Source organism: Nanorana parkeri, unplaced genomic scaffold (assembly GCF_000935625.1).
Source record: "Nanorana parkeri isolate BGI_ZX_2015 unplaced genomic scaffold, ASM93562v1 scaffold672, whole genome shotgun sequence".
In the NCBI taxonomy this organism is placed as follows: domain Eukaryota; kingdom Metazoa; phylum Chordata; class Amphibia; order Anura; family Dicroglossidae; genus Nanorana; species Nanorana parkeri.
The window spans coordinates 143610-160018 of NW_017306940.1; the positions used below are offsets into that span (position 1 = coordinate 143610).

General features: G+C 42.0%; 1 protein-coding gene across 1 annotated transcript in view; it reads left to right on the plus strand.

Annotated features, from left to right (window-relative positions):
• MRPL18 (mitochondrial ribosomal protein L18) overlaps window positions 1–13250 on the plus strand; it is a 14999-nt gene extending 1749 nt beyond the window's left edge. Inside the window, exons 2-4 of the mRNA XM_018563534.1 lie at window positions 1281–1467; window positions 7826–8057; window positions 13017–13250. Coding sequence (XP_018419036.1) covers window positions 1281–1467; window positions 7826–8057; window positions 13017–13088 — 491 coding nt within the window. The 3' untranslated portion in view covers window positions 13089–13250. The remainder of the gene's footprint in view (window positions 1–1280; window positions 1468–7825; window positions 8058–13016) is intronic.
• The last annotated feature ends 3159 nt before the right edge of the window (window positions 13251–16409 follow it).

The following is a 16409-nucleotide window of genomic DNA, read 5'->3' on the forward strand; positions in this document are numbered from 1 at the left end:
GCACGAGCTACACATTCCTGTGTTTGTCGCACTTGGCACCCATTGAAATCAGCAGGTGACGACGTGCAGCAAATGAGGGGAAAAAAATGTCTGTGAACATGACACACATTCACGGTACACCCGTGTGTGAACTGGGGGGGACTAAGGTTTTGTGAATTGACCGGCTGCTGTGGAGGATTGAACCGTGTGTGCAGGACTTTGTCTCTCAGTTTTGTTCCTGCATTGTCACGCGTCTCCCATGGAGACTTCAAGCAACCATGGCATTGCTCACTGCTCATGTCACCATCAGGAAACACACCCTCAGCAACGACTTGCAGCCAGTGCATGTAGGCCGGAGGAGACCAGCAGCACTGAGATGCAAAAAAAGGTGTACTTTCTAAAAGAGGAAACCTGGCAAATGTCTGGTGCACTTTATTAAATGAAACGTCATCTAGCTAGGGACTAATCTACTTCAAAGCTGAACTCCAGCCTTGCCTCTTGCACAGATGTACTGGCTCCTCCTCCTCTGTACTGTCGACCTGTATCTGCTTACTCTGATTTCACTTCACACTGTGAGCTTCTAACAGTGTGCATTAGAAGCTACAGCAAGTCAGATAGGACACCCATCATCATCTAGTACTTTCCTCCCCGGCCTTACTGTCCCTGGCCCTTCCATTCATTATATTACATTTCTGTTCATCACGAAAGTCCAGCTCCAAATGGGGGCTTTACCTATGGTGATCTGCATGCAAATACAGCCTGGATACACCTTATCCTCCAACAGACTGACATCCACCCATCAAGGCATTCTGATATTTGCATAACTACTCCCAGTCAATCAGCAGGGGAGCGGACCTGAAGGAGAAACTGAAGCTCTCTCCTTACCACTGGGCACTGGTTGCAGGGGTCTGTGTCCCCTCCGATCCCTACTGAGAGCATGTTAATAGCTGATAAAACACCAGCTCCCAGCACAGAGGAGAGAACTAGGGGATCCAACCAACTAATCGATAATGAGAATCGTTGACAACTATTCTCATTATGGATTTATAATTGATTAGTTGGTTGCAGCCTTACTATTGTTACCTTCCAGCTGGCAGGCTGGACACCTACAAATGGGGACCAACACTTCATATGATATCTGTCTTCAGTCATTGACGTTTCTTCGTCACTGTTAGGACCTTGAACCCTAAAACTTTAAAATGATCACCTGTGTTCTTTTCCATGTTCAAGCAAACATGTACACTGGTTGTTCAGCCCTGAAATATTACTGGGAATCTAATTATTTATTCATTTTGTTTCAGCTATCCGTCCGGCCAGCAGTGCTGCCAGCGTTCAGGTCACGCCAGCAATTGAGGTGGACACGCATGAAAATGAAATTGTAAACCCGGAATTCACCAATCGGAACCCTCGTAACTTGGAGAGTCTGTCACTTGCAGTTAAAGATCGTGGCTGGGGAACGGTGTGGCCAACCAGGGCATACTGGCATAGGTAAAAACCTCAGACCCTACCAAATATTCATTCTATATAGTAAATAATGTATCATACAAGGGAACAGTATTTTATTTATATTGGTAGCAAAGACAATTCACACAGCACGTTCCAGCTGCAGTCATTGACATTTATAGAGGGGCTGTACACAACTGCTGTGGCTCCGGGGTATAGAGATAAGACCAGTTTTTACAATACATGGACCGTTGTGTCTGATTGAATGAGCCCCTTTACCTGTGAAGTGACAAGTGCCTCCATCAGAGGCCCACCTTGCTTAAGTAGGGCCTTCATAGGAGATATTTACTTTTTCTTTCCTCGGGAATTCTTTCTAAACCATGTTTGTGCTGATAGAACAAACAGGCAGTAGAATGGTCTGCTAATGGTCTCAATAGCAGGAGTTACTCTCCTTATCAGGGCATTGGAGGCACGTAGTATTCATATATGCATTCTCGGGTGCACTGCAGTCCTCTAGTATTGCATACTGACCATCATTTTCAGGCAGAGGGGCATATTAATAAGTAATCACTAGTGAAAGTTTGTAAACCAGATTTGCCAGGTAAACGTTTAACATTCACACTTGCTGAATTTAAAATGCCGCAACTTTGTGCTTGGTGAAAGAGCAGCGACAGCGGGGGGGCGGGGGGGGGGGATGCAGGCTGGCTGGCAGCTGAAAATGCTGCACGAGCTACACATTCCTGTGTTTGTCGCACTTGGCACCCATTGAAATCAGCAGGTGACGACGTGCAGCAAATGAGGGGAAAAAAATGTCTGTGAACATGACACACATTCACGGTACACCCGTGTGTGAACTGGGGGGGACTAAGGTTTTGTGAATTGACCGGCTGCTGTGGAGGATTGAACCGTGTGTGCAGGACTTTGTCTCTCAGTTTTGTTCCTGCATTGTCACGCGTCTCCCATGGAGACTTCAAGCAACCATGGCATTGCTCACTGCTCATGTCACCATCAGGAAACACACCCTCAGCAACGACTTGCAGCCAGTGCATGTAGGCCGGAGGAGACCAGCAGCACTGAGATGCAAAAAAAGGTGTACTTTCTAAAAGAGGAAACCTGGCAAATGTCTGGTGCACTTTATTAAATGAAACGTCATCTAGCTAGGGACTAATCTACTTCAAAGCTGAACTCCAGCCTTCCCTCTTGCACAGATGTACTGGCTCCTCCTCCTCTGTACTGTCGACCTGTATCTGCTTACTCTGATTTCACTTCACACTGTGAGCTTCTAACAGTGTGCATTAGAAGCTACAGCAAGTCAGATAGGACACCCATCATCATCTAGTACTTTCCTCCCCGGCCTTACTGTCCCTGGCCCTTCCATTCATTATATTACATTTCTGTTCATCACGAAAGTCCAGCTCCAAATGGGGGCTTTACCTATGGTGATCTGCATGCAAATACAGCCTGGATACACCTTATCCTCCAACAGACTGACATCCACCCATCAAGGCATTCTGATATTTGCATAACTACTCCCAGTCAATCAGCAGGGGAGCGGACCTGAAGGAGAAACTGAAGCTCTCTCCTTACCACTGGGCACTGGTTGCAGGGGTCTGTGTCCCCTCCGATCCCTACTGAGAGCATGTTAATAGCTGATAAAACACCAGCTCCCAGCACAGAGGAGAGAACTAGGGGATCCAACCAACTAATCGATAATGAGAATCGTTGACAACTATTCTCATTATGGATTTATAATTGATTAGTTGGTTGCAGCCTTACTATTGTTACCTTCCAGCTGGCAGGCTGGACACCTACAAATGGGGACCAACACTTCATATGATATCTGTCTTCAGTCATTGACGTTTCTTCGTCACTGTTAGGACCTTGAACCCTAAAACTTTAAAATGATCACCTGTGTTCTTTTCCATGTTCAAGCAAACATGTACACTGGTTGTTCAGCCCTGAAATATTACTGGGAATCTAATTATTTATTCATTTTGTTTCAGCTATCCGTCCGGCCAGCAGTGCTGCCAGCGTTCAGGTCACGCCAGCAATTGAGGTGGACACGCATGAAAATGAAATTGTAAACCCGGAATTCACCAATCGGAACCCTCGTAACTTGGAGAGTCTGTCACTTGCAGTTAAAGATCGTGGCTGGGGAACGGTGTGGCCAACCAGGGCATACTGGCATAGGTAAAAACCTCAGACCCTACCAAATATTCATTCTATATAGTAAATAATGTATCATACAAGGGAACAGTATTTTATTTATATTGGTAGCAAAGACAATTCACACAGCACGTTCCAGCTGCAGTCATTGACATTTATAGAGGGGCTGTACACAACTGCTGTGGCTCCGGGGTATAGAGATAAGACCAGTTTTTACAATACATGGACCGTTGTGTCTGATTGAATGAGCCCCTTTACCTGTGAAGTGACAAGTGCCTCCATCAGAGGCCCACCTTGCTTAAGTAGGGCCTTCATAGGAGATATTTACTTTTTCTTTCCTCGGGAATTCTTTCTAAACCATGTTTGTGCTGATAGAACAAACAGGCAGTAGAATGGTCTGCTAATGGTCTCAATAGCAGGAGTTACTCTCCTTATCAGGGCATTGGAGGCACGTAGTATTCATATATGCATTCTCGGGTGCACTGCAGTCCTCTAGTATTGCATACTGACCATCATTTTCAGGCAGAGGGGCATATTAATAAGTAATCACTAGTGAAAGTTTGTAAACCAGATTTGCCAGGTAAACGTTTAACATTCACACTTGCTGAATTTAAAATGCCGCAACTTTGTGCTTGGTGAATGTGACATCCAGTGAAGTTCAGAGTACAGGAGCTGTATCTTTGCCAGAATACTGACATACTTTTTGATATGGGGACAACCCCCGCAGGTCTGCATTATCTACCCCCTTCTGAAAATGCTGACTGTCATACAGACACTGTTACGCTCCTGTACTATTTTTCTGATATTTAGACACTTTGAAAATGGCCAATGGATGAACCTATAGAAAATAACTACTAGTCAGCATGGTTTCATGGTGCACTATTAAGGTCATTGGAATTCTGGCGCTAATGCAGCCTAAGAAATGACTGCGGCAAATTCTAAAACATGCTGTGCCATTTACTGGACCACTACAGAAACCTGCGCCAAATTCAAATAGTTTTTTGTGCCGTATTTCATTCTGGCGCTATTCAATAAATAAACTCCGACAGTTTGGTAATAAGAAAAGAAATGCAAGATAAGACCAAGTACTTTTTGGCGTATCTAGTCTGTCATACGTACATATTGTACATAATCCGTGTGCATACTGTACATCTGTCCCAGTTTGTCTCGCAAATCAGCACCAGTTTTATAGGTTTGCTTCAAAATCATGAATACTATGCAGACTTGTACATGAATTTGGTGCAAATAGCGACACTATTCCTGTAACCCTGAGACACTTTCCTTATGCATCTCAACAACATTTTTTTGAATTCCATTGACTGTGTAATATAAACCAAACCTTTTAGAAAAATCAACGCAACTCAAACTGAGTATATGATGATAAACTACATAAGCATAGTGAAAATGGCTGGTAGATGTGGAAAGATACGTAGCTGAAACCATTTGCAAATCTGTTTTTTTTTTTTTTTTTTTCCAGACCCCATTCTGAACTAAATTGTCCCCATCACATTAAGGCACCAGCAAGAATACTTGAAAGTGTGCATATACTGTATTCCTGCCTGTGTCTCTGCTTGTTATTTTACTATGTGGTTTTCACTAGGGATGCACTGATACCGAAACCGACTATTTGTACTCGCCCAAATGCTCCGATACCTTCCCCGATACCAGAACTTCCGGTCAGAGGAAAATTTTCCTCTGCCCGGCAGTGCCGTAGGGGAACATGGAACCGGCTTCCCGGGCGATCAGGAAGCCGGGTGGTGAGTAATGACCACCTCCCGGCTTCCTGATTGCCCGGGAAGCCAGCTCCATGCCAGCGGAAGTATCGGTATCAGTACTCAGTATCGGTGAGCACTGAAAGCAAAATATTGGTGTTCAATACAGAAAAAACGGTATCGGTGCATCACTAGTTTTCACTGAAGACAACATCTGCCTATGCAGTTGTTCACCATATGCTCAGTTTAGGTTGATTAGGTGTACAATGATTGGGCATTTTGGCGGCTCGGTGAAAGTAAGGATTTACATTCTTATGCAGTTATTCCTGATTGGCATTTTTTTTTTTTATGACTTGCCTTAATGTACTGCTTTGTGTTTGCTGGTGATGCACGCTACTTGCATTTTGAGCAGGTTGTGGCAGTGTTGGCTTCCTTCAATTCGACAAAAGTCTATATTTCAATCTACTTTTATCGATGGAGCCAGAGTGAAAATTGCCAGTCGAACAGTGACTGCAGTCAGTGTTTGTGTATTCTGACAGTAGCACACTTGTCACTGTCGGAATACAATAGCCGGCAGGGGAGATTCCCCTATCCACAATGTTTATTGTGGATGGGGGAATTGAGTGTTTAAGTGTATAGCCAGCTTTAGACGTCTAGAGATTAAATTTCCAAGAGGCACCAAATGACTCGGCAGCCGCATGGCAAATGAGGTTCAGTAAACTGTATACAACGTAGAGGGGGTTAAACTGCATGAATTAAACGTAGTCTCTTAACTTGTAGATCACATATTTATTAATATGCAACTTTAGACTAGCAGATATACCTGGTTACATTAACCAGGTAAATATGCCTCTCTCAAACCCACCTATCTTTAAGGGCCAGTTCACACCAGTTGCAGTGCGTTCTGGCCCGATTCAGGCAGAACGCACTTCATCGCATTGCGGCCGGCTCACTTTGTGGAGGGACAGGAGGGGGCGTGGCAGGCCCTTGAAGTGAATGGCATCATAGCCATGCCCTCCGGCCGCAATGCCCGCAAAATGGTGCTTGCAGCATTTTGATCAGACCGGACCACAGACACGATGTGCCTTGCGATCCCGTGTGGACTATCGCATTGTGACTGGAGGGCGTGGCTACGGTGCCATTCGCTTAAATGGCACGCCACCCCCTCCTGCCCCGCAAAAAAGTGAACCGGCCGCAATGCGATGCGGAGGTGGAGGGCATCTGTCTTTAGGAACAATTATATGAGCAGATTATATTTAACCACCCTATGTCAGATCTGAAAACCAGTATTGTTCTCTTGTTCCTGTGCAGGTGGCTAACCAGTCTCTGGGCCACCTCTTGCAACACGGGATATTGGATTGTTTAATGTAATCTTTTCTTGGTTAGCTCTTAATAATTATAAAGGAGGGGGTCAGTCAAGAATCAGTACATTGAATGTTTGAAATATAATCTTGTATTATCTGCGCAAAAAAATTTGAGTGACCAAAAGTGTAATTTCTGTAGTGCCAGCAGATGGCCAAATAAGTAATAGGCATGTCCTATGCAGCACCCTAAACTCTATAAACTCTATTGCCGTTCCCTGACCTTACCTGGGGATAGCGAGGTGCATTCAGATGTGGGCGCTAATTAGTGGCGTGTGTTGCTAATTGCAGTTGTCATTTTGTCTGTATAAACTGCAGTGCACAAGATCATCTTTAAGCTGTTTGGTTGCTCAAGAACAACATTAGGAAACTAGATGCTGTATTGGGTAAATCACTTACAGGATAGCAATTCTCAGTAGGGGAGTATTATTTGGACTCTATTACTCCCTATTTGCACTTAAAGTGACATTACTTTTTTAACATAAACCAATACAGTAATGTGTGCCTTACTGTAATCCATGGTAGTTTCCCTTCTCTTTGCTGCTCTTCCTTTTAAATCCTCATGTCTTCTCATGCTTGTGGAGAACTTCCCTTTGCAGCTGAGGGCCTCTTCCTGTAGTGCTGGCTCAGGTTGTGAACCTTCACACAGACACCATGTATCCATTTCAGAGACAAGGCAGTCTGCTGCAAAACAGAAGTTCTCCCCAAGCATGAGAACAGATACAGATTTAAAAGGAAGAGCAGCAAAGAGAAGGGAAACTACCATGGATTACAGTAAGGCACACATTACAGTATTGGTTTATGTAAAAAAATCTGAGGGTTTAATGTCACTTTAAGTAGGAATTATTTTTGAAGAGTTTTGGGGGTTTTTCTTTTTTTTTTTTTTAACCACCTAACTTCCGCTTTATCAATGTAAACAATGGGCTCTCAGGCTCCATTTTTAAAAATCCAAAGATATCTCTGAAGTGGTGAGATGCTTTAAAGATAATTTATTAACAATATAAAAGAAAACCAGTTGGTGTTATATTTTGAACTGTGGTCTAAAGAATGGAATTCATACAAAATTGATAATGAAATAGAAAAGGAAAGCAGATTATTACTTGCTTTGGACAGCTGCTCTATTTTTCCATGATATCCCAAATTTTTCCCCTTGGTGTTTTTAAGGTTACGTTTGGAACGCAGTGGATACCATGTTACCGCATTGGTGGAGCACACGAATGGCAATATTGTGCTCTCTGCCTCTACCAAGGAATGGGGAGTGAAGAAACATCTCTATAGCACAGTAGGTGCCACGGCATGTGAGAATGTAGGCAGAGTTATGGCTCAGCGCTGCCTGGAAGCAGGAATACATTATATGCTCTTTCGGGAGATTCCTTGGGTATTTCGCAGTGAATCGGTAAGAAAAATGTTCACCTAATTCTGCAAGCTGGAGTAAATTTTTATGTAGAAGTGATGTCACAAATGGATAGCTTTCTTGGTGACTGTAGCATAAAATACAACAAATTGCACAACAGTGTCGTATTCTTGCAACACATTCTCTGCTGTTTGGTCTCTGAGTTTTGCCTGTGCAACCTATTTTTCTTTCTTTTAGACACTTGTTACTTCTTGTTTACCCATATGTTACCAATTTGTGACAGCTTTGTCAATTTTTTTAACCATTTTATTCTATAGGGTCTTGGCATTCAGAAAATATATAATGTTGGGGGGTTTTAAGCAATTTTCCGGCCTAAAATGTGGAATATAACATGGGTACAAAAAAATGAAAAAAAGGCCTCAGTCATGAAGGGGTTAAATTTCTTAAAAAACATGACCTCATAATCTATGGCTAGTGTAAAGTTTTCTTCCTTTCCTCCTTGATATTTCCTGGCATTCTGCTTTTTAACTCTAAAATTAAGATAACATGTTTTTTGTCTGACACTCCGACGGCCATTTAGGGCTTATTCCAACGAATGCAGATACAAATGTACGGACATACAGTAAAAAATAAGTTTGTATTTGTGATAGGGCTGCAACAACTAATCGACATAATTGATTATAATCGATTATTGAAAAAGTTGTCAACGCGCTGTTTGGTAAGCAGTGCACCACATCACACATCTATGCATTGCATATTTGTGTCCATAGGATTGTATGGACACAAAAAACAGGCATTTACATGTGCATAGACGCAATAAGCTGGCATTTACACATGTGCCTGTTCTTGTGTTTTGACACCAGTACTTGTGTTTGCACATGTATGGGCCCACGTTCCCAAATGCAGAGGCTTAATGTTCAGGAACTTAGACTCCTGCATGTAAATGCTGGTCCTTGCGTTAACACATGTATACCTGTGTATTGTGTCCATGCAATCCTACTGATGCAAAGTCTGATCATGTTTCATTTTAAATAGGGATGTAACATGAAACATGGTCAGAAATGTGAACTTGGCCTTTAAGGTAATGCCCCTGATGCCTTTTCTGCCTCCATCTTGTAAAGTTAAGGTACACGGAGTCCCTGATCTGCATGTTACCTGGCTGCTCTGTTGGCATTCTAAAAGGAAATGTCAAGCTAACACCTTTGCAGTACAGTGCAGGCACATTTCCCCATGTTTTATTCCTTTAAACATGCTGCAAGTAAAGAAAAATAACTGTTGACGTGTCAAATCTAGTGAGCTCCTTTTTTTTCCTCTTTGACCTGTCAACACTGTGAGGGGAATTTATGAAAACTGGAGCAGACAAAATATTGAGCAGGTGTGCATGGCATCCAATCGGCGTCTCTCTTTCATTTTCAAATCTTAACTGTCCAAACTGAAGAGAGAAGCTGATTGGTTGCTCCGCACAGTTGCTCCAGATTTTGTTGGCTCCAGTTTTGATAAATTCCCCCCATTGTATTTTAGGGTCTGAATTCCAAAGCACATGGTGTCAGCCCTGCCCACTTCATTTCCCCTCATCTTCATAACCCCTCCTTGTGCACAGCCGGAGAGCATAGAACGTTGTCGGCTCACAAGATTTCTGGCAAAATGAAACTTCCCATAAATCCAGTTCTAGACAAAAGGGCACATAATACAAAATTTGCAGTTACGGAGTTGCTCTGAGCCATCATAATTTGGTGCTTGTCAAATTCACAAGCTTGCCCATTTTTTCTGCTTGTAACACATCAACCTCGGGGACAAAATGTTCACTTGCTGCCTAATATATCCCACCCACTTCCAGGTGCCGTAGTAACGAGGTAAACAGTGTTATTCACTTGCCTTTTAGAGGTTATAATGTTATGGCTGATGGGCGTATATTCATATATGAAGCCTAATGCTTTTGTTCTGTGTACAGAATGCTGCAATTAGTTTTTTTTTTCTTTTTGAAAACATAATGCTTTATTTAACTGAAGAAACATTCTGTAATTGAGCTCTTTGTCTGCAGCTTTTGTTTTTCCTGAGAAAATGGGAACACTTGACATGAATGATGACCATAGATCATTATTGCAAAAGTTTATTAAATTGACAGGCTAAGCTATAGTAGTGTGTATGCATTTTATATGGAATAATGAGCCTCATTAATCTCATGGGTGCTCGCATGTAAACTTCTGAGGTTATCACTCAGTTTTTGTTTGCTTTGGATGCAAAAACAAGCGGAGCATATTGCCATGTCAATATAGACACAGGAGTGCCCTTATTGTTTTATCATGTTACTGTACACTTGTATGTCCCTGTATTTGCTCTGATTGAGCTTAAAAGCATCCTTATTTGTCTTGGAAGTAAAGAGTAGCAGTTCATAAATGTATTCATCAGTCTGTCTGGCTTAGTTTGTGCTGCTGATGAAGGATATCTAAACAGTTTGGTCATTCTGAAAGCACTTCCATTGCCTATGACTGTTGCCAGCTGATTAGGTAATTGTGGGAGGGATGTGCGGGATCAGCAGTTGAATCTGAATTTTGTTAAAGGAGAACTATGAGGTGAGTGCTTTTCACTTACCTCATAGTTCTAGCCGACCTGTGACAATGAGACTGTCACAGGTCGGCTCAGTAGATCCGGAGGTGAGCGAACACATACCGCGTTCGCTCGCCTCTCGATCCTGCCACGGCTCTCTGCCATGACAGGGGGAGGGGCTGGATTCCCCTCTCCGATCTGCCAGCGCTGACTGGCGGAACGGACGGGGGAGGGGGCGGGTACAGGTGGCTCTGCCTCTAGATAGGCAGAGCCAGCTGTCACTCACGCAGCTGGGCGGATCCCGTCTTCCAAGTCGGGATCCGCTCCGGCTGTGGCGTCTCAGTATACCGCGAGCTGTAGCTCGCGGTATACTGAGCTTAGGGTAACGGGAGGACGCTAGTTTGTGTCCTCCCGTTACCCTAAGGAGAACTATGGGGAAAAACACTGACCCCATAGTTCTCCTTTTAAAGATGATCGGTAGTCCAAAATGAGATTGTTGTTTGACTGGATGATGTTTGTCCAAGAACACAACCTGGTTAGCCAAGTGCCTTGTCCAGCCACCCCCTCCCCCTCACTCCTTGCATTGCTAGTCCACTGGTACTTGGTATGACCCAATTCAACTGATGCTAAAAGCTTCCGTTTCTTTCACCTGCAGGAATCTTTCTTTCCTTGTTTTTCCTCTGCAGAAAAGGAAACCTTTTGCATCTACTTCCACAGAGATCTTCAAAACCTTTTCAATTGCTTTGTGCAAAAACACTTCAAACTCAGAAACACTTATTGCCATCTAGTTCTAAATCCTACCCTCATCACATGCAGTGCTGGAATATTTTCTATCACTCGCAATAATCGAGCTATATTCCTGAACTGTAGCGGTCCATTCACACATATAGTGGTGACCTCTGTTGTACCGCACCAAGTCACCGCAGAGACAATTGCAATACAATTGTTTTCTATGTGTCCCATTTGGGTCACAATGCAGTGGGCTGTGCACTGCACACTGCAAAAAAAAATTTTTTATGGATTTGAAACCAGTTTGTTGTTCAAAGGAAAGATAAAATGGATTGGACATCTCAGTTCACACATCAGCGGTTTTAACGGAAACGTGCAAAACACAAAAGCCCATACATTTTTAATGTAACTTGTTCATACCAACGAGGCATGAAAACGCGCATTGTGCAAAAAAGTACAACCGCAATATTCTGGGCTACTTCCATGTGTTCCGGCTATAGTAGTAGCCGCAAACGTGTGGAAACCGCTCTTATGGTAAAATGTGCATATTTTTGTGCTGCGCATATGAATGCGCGAAAAACTAGGCCTATATTAAAAAGCTGATGTGTGAACAGTACGTTCCATTACCTATAATCTGCTTCCATTTCAGAACAAGCTGTTCAAAGTCCTCTGATATACAGTACAAATCAGTGACCAGGCCTGGTTGTAGTTCTCTAGCTGTTTCAATTTACGTCCCCTGTGCCTTGTTTGTATATATTTCAATGGCGTGTAGAATGGTTTTCTATATGTTTGAGCGGGAATTTTCTTTTTACATGATTGGATAATAAGTGAATCTTCACACAACTTGTGTGGAAGGTTCTTAAAGTGACATTAAAGTCAAAGATATGTTTCCCTGCCCCCAATGTTAATTAAAGCACTTACCTTAATTTATGTCTCTTAATCCGATCTGCCTCTTCTTTCCTGTCGTTTTCATCTGTCCCTCCAGCGGTGCGGCGGGTCTCCGATCCAGCGCTGACTCCTCTGTCTTTGCTGGCACTTCCTGTCCCACGGTGTCTGCATGCGGGTGCACACCGTCCATATACTTACCTTGTGTCTCTCCTCGTCTCCTGGCCGAAAATGTGAACTGCGCATGCGCCCGCCCCAAGATGCTTTGCGGCCGCCCGAGAATTTTCACATTTTCGGACGGTACCGCGCAGGGAAGATACAGGTAAGTTTAAAGTGTTTTGTTTGTTCTTTTACGCTTTTTGCATATATCTACTGCTTGCTAGCAGTAAATATATGCAAAAACACCAGAGGGTTTAATAACTATTTAACTCCTTTAGTCAATAAGCCTCAATGTCTTTATATGGTGTGGCCAAGAATAAAGATAACATTTAAAAAAAATATATGTTTCTTTTGATCAAAGAGAGGCGGAAATCATGGAGCCCCCAATGTGCTCTATTTAGAAAAACCATGGTGCTCTGCAAATCCTTTGTCATGTATTGTTTATTTGTAAGAACAAATAAATTCCAGACGGATAATTCGTTTTCAATCTCTAATACGTTCAGTCCCATCTAGCTCCTTTTGGCATGTTGTATTTTCTCAGTCTTCTATGTAACAATAAAAAATGATAGCAATACTAAGCATGCAATTATGTAAATGATTATTCCAGCGTTTTATTAAATGGTATTGTCCTAAGGCAAGCAGCATTTCCAATTATGTCTTATTTGTGCATTTGTTTTCTAGGTGCAGCAGTTTCGAAAAGCAATGATCGAAGGTGGAATATTGTTAACGGAACCCCCACGCATTTATCAATAACAATAACCAGGAAAATTGGGTTTTACTGAAGCGAAGACTACAGTTTTTTTTTTTTTTTACTTGTGGACAATATACAATCTAATCAGCTTCATGAACCATTATCTGGATTTTCTTATTGAAAGCCCAACTGCAGAGAGACCTTTTTTGTATTTTTTTTTTTTTGAGAGATTTCCTGTCCTTTTACTTTTCTTTTTGGAGACATATACAGCAATAAAAACCTGACTTTCCCCTTACCCTGGAGTCAGGCTTTTATCTACCCATCCCCCATATTACATAGTGTATATCAACAATGACTGTACAAAAAGATGTATGTTCTTGATTTTTTTTTTTTTTTTTTTGTGACTTCACTCGGTGTGCTCTCCAAAAACATGAAAACATACAAAGAATGAAAGCTATACATAACATTATTAAAATATGTTTCCAAAAATCAGGAAAAAAAAGTAACAATAACATTTTCATGTATTAAAAACTGTCTTGTTTGATTGGTCCATAGATATGCTTTGGTGCATTTGAACAAATTTGCCTGGTATTAACTGCCAAACTCTTATTAAAAATGTAGCAATGTTACACAAAGTAAAAATCATAGTCCTCAGAATATCAATTTGTCCCACGTATGTATCCTAATCTACTGCCATAATCCCTGTACTTCCATGAGCCCTCACAATGCCCCTGAATGCTGCCCACGTGGGTAATACTTTCCCTTTAGCCCTGATCGAGCAATCCTCAACATGCGGCCTTGTTCCAAGCAGCATTCTCACAAAATTTGCAGCTCAATACTGCGCATGCGTGCCCTACTCTTTCCTGCTGGAAAGCCATACTTATGGTGGCCTCAAGCGGTTAGTTGGAGTGCGGCTTTCCCATAGAAATGAATGGGGTTGTGGTGCAAATGGACCATAAGAAGCAGCCATTTTTGGGAAAATGGCTGTATGGCTCAGAGCTTCACTGTGAAGATCAACAGATTGAGGCTGAAGGTAAGTATAACAAATAGTGGGCAGGGAAGTGGGGAAAATGTACAACAAAAGGAGAGTTAAACATAATTGGAAACATTTTTAGGCTTGGGTAATACCTGTGGGATGTGACATTGCACATTAGTTGCAGTGCATTTTTACATGTGTTATTGTGCATAGAGGTAGGGCAGCTCATTAATTTGAATGGCCAGCCTACCACATCCAAATGCAACAAAGTACTTTACCCCTTCCTTTTTTTATTTTTGTATTTGTTGCACCAAAACCCATGGTAATAAGCTACAATGGATCACACATGAAATGGCTAGGTGTGTTGGGGTTCCATTAAAAATGAGAACACTGCAATGCAGAAAATGGTGTCCCACGTGACCTCGAGTGATACAGAAACACACGTATTCCCACATCGCATAGATATAAACAGGGCCATAACCACAGCTTGCATAAGTACCCTGACTCTATCCTAATATCAACCTTCTGCAGCACCCTTTCCTGCTGCACTCTGACTGGGAGAGGCAGCATTAGGAGCTAACTGCATTCTGCTCTATGCACATGTCCTGACAGGAGGAGAGAAAAGAGTTGACTTTTCAGTGTGTTGCTGATCTGTCATTGTCCAATCAGCAACTGTATTAAAGTAAAAAAAAAAAAATCACTGGTCGTTTTCTGCCCCAAAAATTCTTCCTCTTTTCCGCAGTGATACCGGTGTCCATCCAAAAACTGAAATTACCAGACCCATGTTGGACTATAGGGAATCGGATGTAAATGGACTTGTTTGTTTACATCAGATTACCGCCGATCCAGAATGATCAGGTCCAGCAAAACGGAACTCTGATCTGTTTGTTTTTCTGGACCTGGCTGGAGCTGGGGGTAATCAGATGTAAACAGACGCACACCCATTTAGATTCAGCTGCCCATAGACTAACAAGTTTCTGATCGGATCCGCCGGGTAAAAACTGTCAGGTGGACATAATCAGAATACCCAAGTGAAAGAATGCACAGTCACATGACTGGGCCACCAATATAGGGAAATATGCAACAGACTGGCCAGAAATATAAAATAATTGAATTCCCAAATCTTTTTTTCTTTTAATCTTCCCACTGTAATATTTCTTACACAATCTATTGCATTTTTTGTTTCTTAGTTGTGGGCCACTCATAGAACCATTCCTTGTTTACTTTCAGACTTTAGATCTGCTTTAATTATAAAATCAACTTTTTAAAGATAAGATGAGAGCTCAGAGAACTTACTAGGGTATGGGAAAGTTGAGCTAGGGGTGATGAGAATTTGGTAAACATTAAAATGACGTGGCTGATATAATAACAACAACCTTTATGTCTCTGCTCTTGCACATCATTCTTTCAGCATTCTAAAAATTAGAAGGAAATGATTATTTTTCTTGTCTCTGGGTCATTTTCTGGATAGAATTCCATCCTGGACAGCATATACAGATACATAGCATGCAATATATAGTTTAGAAAACCTCAGCAGAACATTTTTGACTCGCACAGAAAAATAAATATACTTTTTATTAAGTAAGCGTAATGTGCTTTATAGGCAATACACCACAAAACCTCTGAACATCTCCCTCTACAGACCAGCTGTTAAAGGCGCAGGACAGTTATACTTGACATTCTTATCCTCAACCCAAAGTTCAAATAAACAGTCTTTGAAACATGAAAGCACCATTTAATGAAAGGTCACGAAGACGGTCACTTCTCTCAAACATGCACCCAACTATCTCTTGAATAAGTCTACAAAATAAGTAATTCTGACCTTGCAGTGTCATAGCCCTGGAAAAATAAGCAAGAGAATCCATTACCATGTAATCTGACCACTTAGCTATTACATATTTTACATTTTGGACCCGAACACTGAACTTGGAATTTCGGCATGGAAGGGGAGCATACATTTAAATACATCAGCAACCCTTCACATCTCCCTACTCAAGCACTGCATGCACATACCTTTTAAATATCTTCACAAGCAAATGTTGATACTTCCCTGTGATGTTGAGGGCTGGCCTTTCCTGTTCCGTTCTGCCACACCTTTCTATTGACCTCGTTACTTACTGGTAATAGGAAAATGGGAGAGTCTCAAAAATGTTATCTATGAGCACTTTTGTCTCAGTCTTTGTTGTGCTTGGCATTTAGACTCTTAATTTGGTTATCAGATCTTGGCAAGATCTCCGATTGCCTGACACTGTTAATTTTAAAAATGTATTAGCAATGACCCCCTGGAAACTGATTATATATGCAATTTACACCTCAGTAAAGTACCAGCGAATAATACACACACACAATTAAATAAAAAATAAACGCTTAACTGATAACAGATGTAAGGTTACAGGAAAAGCAATCT